Source organism: Phaeoacremonium minimum (genome assembly GCF_000392275.1).
Source record: "Phaeoacremonium minimum UCRPA7 unplaced genomic scaffold PA7_03_scaffold_140, whole genome shotgun sequence".
Classification (NCBI taxonomy): Eukaryota; Fungi; Ascomycota; class Sordariomycetes; order Togniniales; family Togniniaceae; genus Phaeoacremonium; species Phaeoacremonium minimum.
Window position 1 is genome coordinate 114,132 of NW_006921047.1, and position 10,703 is coordinate 124,834.

Here is a 10,703-nt window from a genome sequence, read left to right on the forward strand (position 1 = left end):
AACACACCAACACACCGACACACGCGCTGGACTGACTAGAGGACGACCTTGCCTACCTGCAGTATTCTCCGACTACCAACTACCAGATTCATCACTTACACACACTACTACGCAATAGTTCAGTCCCAATCCGTCGTCAACTCTCGCAACAATCGACACAAGAAGCAAACCTCCCGCCGGCCCCTGTCCCTGCTACTTGCCACTTCACACACTACTGTAGCTACTGTAGCTATTGTAGCTACACGTGTAGGTCAACTGCATGTGAGTATCCCTCCCTCCCCAGCAGGGCCTCTCCCCTTGTCCTGTGCCCAAGGCCCGAGTTGCTGGGTACCTAACATCCCCGTTCCCGATCGATACCTTACCTTTCCTGATCTTATTGTGCCCTGCTATGCCGTTCGCTCGGTATACGCTACCTACACACGTTCCATCACTATTACGGTACATATCCGGGCTGGCGGCGCTGCCTCCCGTCCAATCTTAGTGTCCCACGCCCATGCCCGCGCGCCCACACACTCGAGGAAGGGGGGNNNGGGGGGGGGGGGGGGTGTGCCCACACGCCGTCACTCAAGCCCACGCCCCGCTTCCGCCAATTTCCATCCTGCCCCGACCGACTGACAAGTCACGACAAGACAAGACAAGACAAGACTGTCTATCTCTACCTACCCTACCCTAACCTACCTCTACCTACCTTGCCTTACTCTTGATACATATCCGTACCATACCATACCATACCATACCTCATTCTCATGCACTGCAGTCTGCACACTGCACCCCGTTTCGAGGCTTGTGCGCCAGCTTACTTCGGTCCGTTAAGCTAACTTTTCGAAGACTCCGAACCGTGCACCCCATACCTCACTACCTACCTACCTACCTGCTTGCTCTACCCGCTCCAGCTATCCTCGTCCCTGTCTGTCCCATCCGGAATCGCTCCATCGGCGTCTCCAGCCGCAACATCGCCTTTGCTCATCGCGACTACGCCTCCGTCCAGGTATAAAGAGTCCGACCTCCCACCGTCCAACCTTCCAGAGACATTTCCTACACCCCGCGATCTCGAAGCCGACCTCTCTCGCTCGTGAGAGGCCTCTTCGGCGCCGTGCCGAGTCATATACACCGCATCATCTACTTCTAGGCAGAGTAACATCCGACACGTTATGTCTGGATACCCGGGTCAGAATTATAACGGATCATACGGCGCTCCGCCGCCTGGGCAGTACCCACCTCAGAGTTACTATCCGTATGATCGTCCCGCCTTCCTCATGCTTGACACATCCTGCCATAAGGCTTACACATTCTAGTCCTCCCCAGCAAGGCTACAACGGATATCACCAGGGCCCTCCACCCCCGGCCCCTGGCTACGGCGGCTACCAACAACCTTCGCCGTCGTACGGCGGCTATAATCAGGTATGCTGCTTTTAGTGACATCCAGATGAGCAATTTGATCTGATAGACATCCACCAGCCCCCACCACAGCAGTATGGCGGCAGCTACAATGGCGCCTCCCCAGGCCAATACGGCAGACCGAGTAAGTGTAGCGGTCGGGTGATCTTCTAAACAGAACACCTTTCTCATGGTGAAAACTGCAGATATGCCAACGGCGAACTCAAACTCGTATATGCATGGAAATCATGGTGCTCCCGCACCACCTCCTACGGCACCCCAGCATTTCGGCCACGGAGCGCCCCAGAACTACTCCTTCCAGTACTCACTATGTACCGGACGGAGAAAAGCCCTTCTAGTCGGCATCAACTACTTCGGCCAGCGCGGGCAACTCCGAGGCTGTATCAATGATGTTAGGAACATGTCTGGATATCTCGTTGAGCACTTCGGTTATAAGCGCGAGGATATGGTTATCCTCACCGACGATCAACAAAACCCCATGAGCCAGCCAACAAAGCAGAATATCCTGCGAGCTATGCACTGGCTCGTCAAGGACGCTCGGCCAAATGACTCGCTTTTCTTCCATTATTCTGGTATGTTCAGAATTGTTCAAATGTGCTCACTTGTCTAATTGGAAAACAGGACATGGTGGTCAGACCAAAGATCTGGACGGGGACGAAGAAGACGGTTATGATGAAGTCATCTATCCCGTCGACTTCAGGCAAGTTGGACATATCACAGACGACGAAATGCACAGAATCATGGTCAGACCACTACAGCCCGGTGTACGGCTTACGGCCATTTTCGACTCCTGTCACTCCGGAACCGCGCTAGATCTCCCGTACATCTACTCGACACAGGGCATTCTCAAGGAGCCCAATCTCGCCAAGGAGGCTGGCCAGGGTCTCCTCGGCGTTATTTCGTCATACAGCCAAGGCGACCTCGGTGGTGTTGCCAACAACATCATCGGATTCTTCAAGAAGGCTACTGGTGGCGATGAGGCTCATAGCCGAGCACTCGCCACCAAAACATCCTCCGCTGACGTTGTCATGTTCTCCGGAAGCAAAGACGACCAGACCTCGTTCGTATACCCTTTCATTACAATTACGTGCCCATGATTTATGCCATCACACTCTCTTTTTGTTCGCTGGGCGGTCTTTTGAAGGGCTTAAGAGGCATATACGCGGCAACGCTGCTTGGGTTTATGAGAGCCTCCTTAGCAATGGCTCTGGTCTAGTAACGGCGTTCGGAGTTGGGATACCAAAAACAAGCGCTCTAAACAAGAGGCGCCAGGCATATACAATGCGCCATGGGAACGTTTTGAGTGTATCTAAGCTATTACTTAAATTTTTTTTACGCCCTAGATCAAAGTACAGCCAGTAGTACGGCTGTGACTTTGCATCTAGGGCGACGGGTCACGTTGGATCAACCTAAGTCTAGGGGCCAGCGACCCTTCCTCGACAGTCTCCCTTCTCTTCACCATACTACTGCTCAAGAGCCTTTACTAACAAGACTTGTCTACAGGGCCGATGCCACGATTGCTTCTCAGGCAACTGGTGCCATGTCGTGGGCCTTCATTACCGCGCTGAAGAAGAATCCTCAGCAGAGCTACGTTCAACTGTTGAACAGCATTCGTGACGAGCTCGCCACCAAATACACACAGAGGCCGCAGCTTTCCTGTAGCCACCCTCTGAGTAAGAGGGACCCATTCCGAGTAGTACTGACCCCCAGTGACACTGACCTTCAGCAGACACGAACCTGCTCTTCGTGATGTAAATTTTATGACCATTTACCTACTTATCTACGTACTGTACTGGTAAAAAAATCGGCTGGCGCAAAAAGCATATTATGACCTAGCAGGAATGAAGGAATCATTGGGCAGGCGGTCTGGGCTTTTGAGATTGCGGCAATGATATTAATTGGATACTGACGAACTGGAATAGGTACGTGCTTGGCCGGCGTGGCTGGCAAGCAAGCAAGCTGGTGGGCAGGCGGGCAGGCAGGCAGATCGTCGATCTCTCCATGCGCAAAGACGACACGAAACATTTCAAAAAGCAGGCCTTCTTTGGATACTAAGTCGAGTCACAATGCAAATTTGACAATTTTGTTGGCCACATGATTTCTGTTCGATAGCGAGTGATCTGTTTTCATTTTCCGATGTTCCTCAAATGCGTTATGACAGCCAGCCCTTGAATGCAAGATTCCTACATACTTCTAATACAAAAACTCCCCTACTACGCCGTCCGAAACTACTCGTTTAATACTTGTCTCTGCAAGCCCAACACCCCTTATTTAAACTCCATTCCACTAAAACACGACGAGGGCGAGGCTAATGCATCAATCACAATGAACCCTATGGCCGTCCAATCAGGGACTGCCCACGGCCAAGGTAAGCTTCAATATCACACATCTTATAACCGCAGCCGGGTCCCCGAATGATCCGCACTAAGTGGTGTAGCATTGCAGCAAGCAAGCAGTGATCACTGCACCATCCTGGTCTGGGCGCGCCACTCGTCGCGCATCTTCTTGATGCGCTTCTGCTTCTGGGCCTCCTCGACCGCGCTGGCCAGGCGCTGTCGGGTGCGCTCGTGCTTGCGCCACGCGTCTGCCGACAGCTGACAGCGCACGACGAAGCGGATGGCAGTGGCGACTCGCTTCAGGGTGATGGGCTGCTTCTTGGCTGCGATTTGTCTCGCGGCTGGCATCGAGCTGGCGGGGCGGCCCTTCACGCCGAGCTGCTTCATGATGCCGTCAAGCTTCACGAGATCGGCTTTGTTGCTGTAGTCGAGAGTTAGCACACGGTAATAAATTGAAAAGGGGCGAGCAAACATACCAAGCATCGCGGACATCCAGCTCGAGCAGCAAGTACCGCTTCGCATATGCCGCGTCCGCTCGCAACTGCACCTCCCGCTCCCATCGAGCCTGCATCCACTCGATCTGCATACACATACCACGGAGCTCCTTGACGTGTCGATGCTCGGCAGCTTCAGCTGCTCGAATGATGGCGTCTGCATCTATGCCTGTGTCATCGGGACCGGCATTGCGCCCTACATGCACCAAGGCGCCGGCAGCGGCATCTGCCTGGTCCTTTGATGCCTTGAGAGCCTGCACATCTCGTTGCAGCTTCTCGGCGTCGGCGCGGTACAGTGCTCTCTCGGAGCGTGCCTTGTCAAGCTTCTTGCGGAGGGACTGCTCCACCTGCATCAGCTCGTCAAGGGCCTCCTTGTGTTCGCGCACTTCACGCTCTAGTGCATCTGCCTCGATCTGGGTCTTTCGAAGCATCTCATGCAACTCGTGACGTTCCTCCCGGCTCATTTCACTGCTGACGCTGTTGCTGGTATCGTGATTCCTGCGATTTCCAGCAAGCGCTGCTGCCATTGAATCACGTTCGCGCTTATACCGCTCGAGCTTCTCCTTGTACTTCTTTAGCTGAGACTTGTACTCGTCGCCGACCTCGTCCGCCGCCTGTTGTGCATCTTCGAGTGCCTGCTCGAGCGCGAGCTTCTGCTCTTCGATGTCGTCGATTCGATCTTGTAGTTCACGCGCAGAAGCCGCTGACTGCTTCTCAGCTTCCCGGAGACTCTTCTTCAGATCGTAGATAGACTTGTGGGCCGACGAGAGCTGCTGTCGCAACTCAGAGACTTCAGTCTTTCGAGCTGAGTCCCCTTCGGAAGTCGGTGACCCTACCAGCCGGGTGATTTCAGCCTCGTGAGCCTTGCGCTCCAAGTCGGCAATCTGGCGCTTCAGCCCCTTCACTACATCCTCGTGGGAAGCCTCGCGTTGCAGGAGCTCGAGCTCTTTCTGTCGGAAGCTGGAGAGATCGCGTCTGATGAGCGACAGCTCGCTGTTCCCCTCGCCATTAACACCAGCAGGAATGTTAGAGGTTGCTAATTGTATCTCGAAGTCTCCAATCCGCCGCTCCAAGTCGCGGATCGTGCGGCGGGCAGAAGAGAGATCCTGGCTTCCGGACGTCTGTTTGAACTTGGACTGAAGATCAATGATCTCCTGGTTCAAACGGTCCTCCTCTGCCGCAGCCTTCTCAATCTCGTCTTCCAAGGTTTTCTCTATTGCGTGGTATTGATCAGACAAATGCTTGTTCTCTTCTTTGAGCCGTCGGACCTCGTTGTCGAGCCTGGACTTGGTTGCCCGCAAGGTGAATCGCTCTTGATCCAGCTGGAATGTGTCATTGTCCTGCTCTTTTGCCTGCTGCAATTCGACTTCAAGCTCATCTCGCTCAGCCTTTGTCTCGGCTAGTAAAGCTCGTAAGGAGTGTAGTTCGGCGCCAACTTGTGAAAGCTGATCTTGAAGAGCCTGCCTCTCTCTAGATGCCTTGGTAAAATTCGAGGTAGCATCAGCCAATTGTCTTTGTAATCGATCAACAGTCGCAGATGTATGCTTCGCGGTTGCCTCAGACACTGCTGTAGAGCTTCGTGCCGAGTCGGCAATCTCACGAAGTTCTCGAAGTTGCTTCTTCAGTTCATCGGATTCTTTCCTCGCAGAATCTAGATCCTGCCCAGCCTTCTCAGTTTCTTCGTCCAGGGTGGCTTGAAGAACCTCGATCTCATCCTCCAATCCATCTATCTTGTCGGACTGTGCTTGATAGTCAAGTTGAGTCTGCCGGAGCTCATCGCGAACAGTAGAGAGCTCATTGCGCAAGTCCTCCAGCATTCGCTGACGAGTTTCAAGATCTTGTTGCAAGTCCTCAATTCGGCGGCTCAGCACGGCTTCTTCCTTTTTGTGTCGTTCTGTCTCGCTCTGAATAGCATCCTGGAGCCTGCTCTCCTTGTCAGACAAGGAGCCTTCAGCTTCCCGCAGCCTGTCGATGGTCTTCTGCAGACCAGCAGCTCGCTCTTCAGCACGTTCGCGCTCAGACTCTAGGTTATGTTTCTCGTTTTCCCATTTCTCGCTGTCGTTGTCATAGAGGTTCTCCTTTTCTCGGACTTCGGCCTGTAGATCAGAGATGTCGTCGTTGAGACGATCGATCTCGTCTTTATACTGCGCTCTGATGTCTCTCTCAATCTCCAAGGCGTGGTGACGTTCCTGTTCTAGTTCCTCTTCCAATTGTGAGACTGTCTTTTCTAGTCTCACGACATCCCGCTGCAGCGAGGCAGACTCATTAGTGAGGGCGTCGTGTCGAGTTTGGAGTAGAGCTTTTTCGTCGCTTCTTGAGTTGTAGTCGGCTTCAATTTCCTCGAGCTTTACTGCAAGAGATCGGCGTTCCTTGTCTGACATATCTCGTTCTTGTCGAGACTCCTTCAATTTGGCCTTCAGATCATCGGTTTCCTGTTGTTTGGAGTCAAACTGCTTCTCAAGAGTGGAGTAATCCTGATGAGCCTTCTCGACCTCCGCTTGTAGACGAGCAATTTTCTCCTCTACCTGTCGAGAAAGTCCTTTGGTGACTACAGACTTGTTCGCCACCTCTTCTTGTAATTCCTCAAGGTCGCCCTCTGCTCGATCTTTCTGAGACACGGCATGCTCCAACTTGTCCTTCATGTCGTCGAGTTGCTGCTCCATTTGACGAATGTTCGCCTCGAGATCCTCGATGGTTTCCTTTGCTTCTTCGAGTTCATCGCTTGATTGAGCCTTCTCTTCCAGCTCGACCATTCGTCGTTCGGCATCTTTCCTAGAATCCTCTGCATCTTGGACTCTAGACCTCAGATCATCAAGCTCATCTTCGTGTGCAGTGATGATCCGGTCCTTTTCTCGAAGCTCGGCTTCTAAATCACCAATGTCGTCTTGGAGTTTCTCCACTTTGTCCTGATCATGATGACCATCTTGTAGTTGTCTCTGCAGATCCTCTATATCTGCTTCTTTATCTTCTAACTCCCGCTGAAGTCGTTCGATTTCCACGCGTTGGCTCTCGTCTGCGTACTTCCTCTTGGCCTTTTCTTGGACCTCTAGAATTTGTTGGCGATAGCTCTCGAGATCACGCTCGGCAGATGTCAGGTGCTTCTTGTACTTCTGAAGCTCTCTCTGCATGGTGACTTTGTCGACTTTCAGCTCCGTGTTTTCCTTCAGCGCAGCCTGGCTGAACCCAGGCCCCGCTTTCCGCAGTGCCTCCTCCAGGAAATGGATCTTGAGCTTGAGGCCAAAGTTCTCCTTCTCGATCTTATCGATGACGTTCTCCTGCTCTCGGAGCGAGAGCTGCTGGCCGTCTTGGAGGGGTCCTTTGGTGTCGGCACGCGTCCGCATGACCAGGGGTGTGGATGCTGTGCTGCTGCTTTCCACTTGCGGCAGCGGTGTGTTTTCGAGATATGAGGACGCGTTGCGAGAGGCTCCAAAAACACTTGCGTCCATGGCAGGCATTGGAGTCAAGTCCTCGTCGATCTTGTCCAGTACGGCAGGCGTCGCCAGCCCATTCTCCTTGCCGCTGTGCCGTCGCGCGCTGTTTCTAGTGACAGATTTCAGCAATGGAGTAAATTCTGCGCCCCCAATGCCGGCGGGCAGGTTCCTCCTGTCGGTGAAGGGCGCACGGCGGCCCCGTGGTGTTCTGAGGTTCGGTCGGCCGCCATTTCGTAGTTGCTGGAACACATTGGCGTCTTTGGAAGGGGACTGGAAGGACGGCTCCTGGGTAATGTCAAAGTCAGGTTGGCGACTCAGGTAGGTAGCATCCCCAAGGTTGGTCCGCGGCGTGTCGAGACCGTCAATGCCCGGCTGGACCATCGTGACGGCTTCGATGACGGGCGTGACTTATAGCAAAGGCGCGTTGTTATGAGGTTTCCACCTCATAGGTGTTCGTGAGTTAGACCTTTTCAAGACGCTATGTTGTATTTGATATGAAGGTGCAGCGAAGGCTTCGTAGAAAAACTCTTTGGCGTGCAAGCTCTAGTTCGCGTCTTTGTTAGAGGAATTGAAGATTGGGAGTATGAACTGCGTGTAAGTGACGGGCGCGCCTGTGGATTGCCGCATTGTTTACTTTCGACACACCCACCAATTATGGGCGGGTGGGGACTGGTGGCCTGCACTAGCACTGCCCTTATGTCAGCACGATAGAGCTGGGTTCCCGTCCTGTGGGGTAGATGGAAAGAGACTTTCTCCGCTCCGGCGAATTTTGGACAAAAAAAATTCCAGTTACAGCTACCACTCCACTATCAGAGCTTCGTTGTACGGCCATAACCCGCCATTGTCGAGGCATTACAACACATAAGCTCACAATGTCATTCCGAGGAGCTCCGCGTGGTCGCGGAGGCGGCTTTGGTGGACGAGGAGGCGGATTCGGTGGTGGTTAGTTCCCCAATTGCTCTATCGTCGGAACTGCACAGCAGCTAATGTTCAATTCTTCATATTAGGCCGTGGAGGGTACCAGCAGCGAGATTTTGGCCCGCCGGCCGAGGTCCTTGAGATGGGCAAGTTCATGCACGCATGCGAGGGCGAGATGGTGTGCGAAAGCATCAATACCAAGGTCCCCCACTTCAACGCCCCGATCTACCTTGAGAACAAGACCAGCATCGGCAAGATCGACGAGGTGCTCGGCCCCATCAACCAGGTCTTCTTCACCATCAAGCCCTCAGAGGGCATCCAGGCCTCCAGTTTCAAGGCCGGCGACAAGTTCTACATCTCCGGCGAGAAGCTGCTGCCCCTCGAGAAGTTCCTGCCTAGGCCGAAGCCGCCTCCGGGCTCCAAGGTCAAGAAGCCTAGCAGGGGTGGCGCAGGTGGTTTCCGTGGTGCACCCAGAGGAAGGGGTGGCCCCAGAGGAGGATTCAGCTCGCGCGGCGGCGCACCGAGAGGTCGGGGTAGCTTTGGAGGCGGCAGAGGAGGTGGCCGTGGCGGTTCTGGCGGCTTTTCAAGAGGCGGCAGTGGCTTCTCTGGCGGACGGGGACGTGGAGGCAGTGGTGGCTTCGGCAGGGGTCGGTGAGACATCAGTCTGTCTGTGCAAATGGATACGAACTTCCGCGGCTGGTCACAATTCGGCGTTAGGGAAAAGGAAGGTTGCTTTGAATTTACCAAGGATCCCCCTTTGGGCAACGGGTTTTCTGAGCTGTAACGTGCAGTAGATATTGAAGATACCTTTACTCATACAGGCGTTCTGAACCGAGACTTTTCAAAGACTAGACCATAGCCTGTGTGGATATGCTTGATGTGACATTGGTGGCATGCATGTTTGAACGTCGTTTGCAATTTGAAACGGGATATCTAATCGGTCTACCCTATCTTTGGTGGCGGACCTGGCATCCCGGAGGGAGTGCCTCTCCGGTACGCTTGAAGCAAGAACGCCGCAGCCAACAAGATCCCAAGACCGCCCAAGCCCAGGCCAAAGTATTGCGCCCCTCTAAACCCAGCCAGAACATCTGTGCCACCCTTATTAGTATGAGTCTCAACCGTTCCAGCAATGCCCAAAGCAATAGAAATCGAGTAGTTCACAACCGTTACAACCAGACTGGCCGCAATCCCCTGATGCTCTTTTGTTACACTGTTGCTGAGCAAAATCGTTGCGGCAGGGTTGCTCATGTCCATGCCGAAGGGCATCACCAAGATGCTGAAGAAGCTATTGAGCCAAAAGCTCTGCTCGACTGGGGCTGTTGCGAACAACAGGCTTCCCGTAAAGAAGGCGCACATGCTCGCGAACATGATCCAATGCGGCATGATCTTGCCCATGAGATATGCGGTTAGAAGGGAAGCAATGAGACCAGAAATAGGCCCGTGGGAGTGCCCTGCTGCGGAAAGCAACGGCGACCAGCCCCGTAGAACCTCCAGGAAAGAGAAACTGTAGTATACCCAGATCGAAAAGCAGCCCCAGCCAGCAGCCGTGCAGCCTAGAACGAAGTTGGTTGTAGATCTCATGGCCGCAATAGGTACCAGAGGATGTGTCACGACGAGCTCCGTGTAGACGAATGCTGCAAGTAGCATGACGCCGATGATTAGAATGAAATAGGTGTAAGGGGTACTCCAGGAAACAATTGGAGCCTGGTTGAAGGCAAAGTTGAACAAGACCAAGCCAGACACACCGAACACGATGCCAGCGATGTCTAGTTGCAGCCAGATGCTTTCACCGTCCTTCCTCTTGGTCTGTTCCGTAGACGGCAAAACAGCTGCGCTCACAGCAGCAAGGCAAACGCACATAGCAGACATCGTCCAGAATGCCCATGGCCAAGACGCCTTGATCGCGAATAGAGACGCCATAGCACCACCAGCAACGAAGCCAAGTGGAGCGGACGCGCCGAAGAGAGACATGACGAGATTCTTCCTCGGGCCTGGCTTATAAGCTCTCCCAAGCATAGCCTGACCGTTGGGAACAAGTAGGGCCGGACCAATACCTTGCATTGCTCGACAAAAGATGAAGTATACGGTCCCTTGTCCACCAGCATCTCGAATACAGAGACTGAAAC

The 10,703-nt window shown here is 53.6% G+C and overlaps 3 protein-coding genes across 3 annotated transcripts; 2 read left to right on the plus strand and 1 right to left on the minus strand.

Moving 5' to 3' along the window:
- Nucleotides 1–1,151: 1,151 nt before the first annotated feature.
- UCRPA7_1926 (putative caspase domain-containing protein) lies at nucleotides 1,152–3,153 on the plus strand (the record flags this gene model as incomplete). Its single annotated transcript, XM_007914504.1, has 7 exons — nucleotides 1,152–1,234; nucleotides 1,296–1,401; nucleotides 1,459–1,522; nucleotides 1,584–1,970; nucleotides 2,020–2,458; nucleotides 2,902–3,071; nucleotides 3,128–3,153. The coding sequence occupies 7 exons, from the start codon at nucleotides 1,152–1,154 to the stop codon at nucleotides 3,151–3,153; spliced, it is 1,275 nt and encodes a 424-aa protein (XP_007912695.1).
- A 704-nt stretch (nucleotides 3,154–3,857) lies between these two features.
- UCRPA7_1927 (putative tropomyosin-1 alpha chain protein) lies at nucleotides 3,858–8,040 on the minus strand (the record flags this gene model as incomplete). Its single annotated transcript, XM_007914505.1, has 2 exons — nucleotides 3,858–4,155; nucleotides 4,211–8,040. The coding sequence occupies 2 exons, from the start codon at nucleotides 8,038–8,040 to the stop codon at nucleotides 3,858–3,860; spliced, it is 4,128 nt and encodes a 1,375-aa protein (XP_007912696.1).
- A 491-nt stretch (nucleotides 8,041–8,531) lies between these two features.
- UCRPA7_1928 (putative h aca ribonucleoprotein complex subunit 1 protein) lies at nucleotides 8,532–9,232 on the plus strand (the record flags this gene model as incomplete). The annotated part of the gene is made up of 2 exons (XM_007914506.1): nucleotides 8,532–8,601; nucleotides 8,667–9,232. 2 exons carry the CDS (start codon nucleotides 8,532–8,534, stop codon nucleotides 9,230–9,232), a joined length of 636 nt encoding a protein of 211 aa, XP_007912697.1.
- Between the last annotated feature and the right edge of the window lie 1,471 nt (nucleotides 9,233–10,703).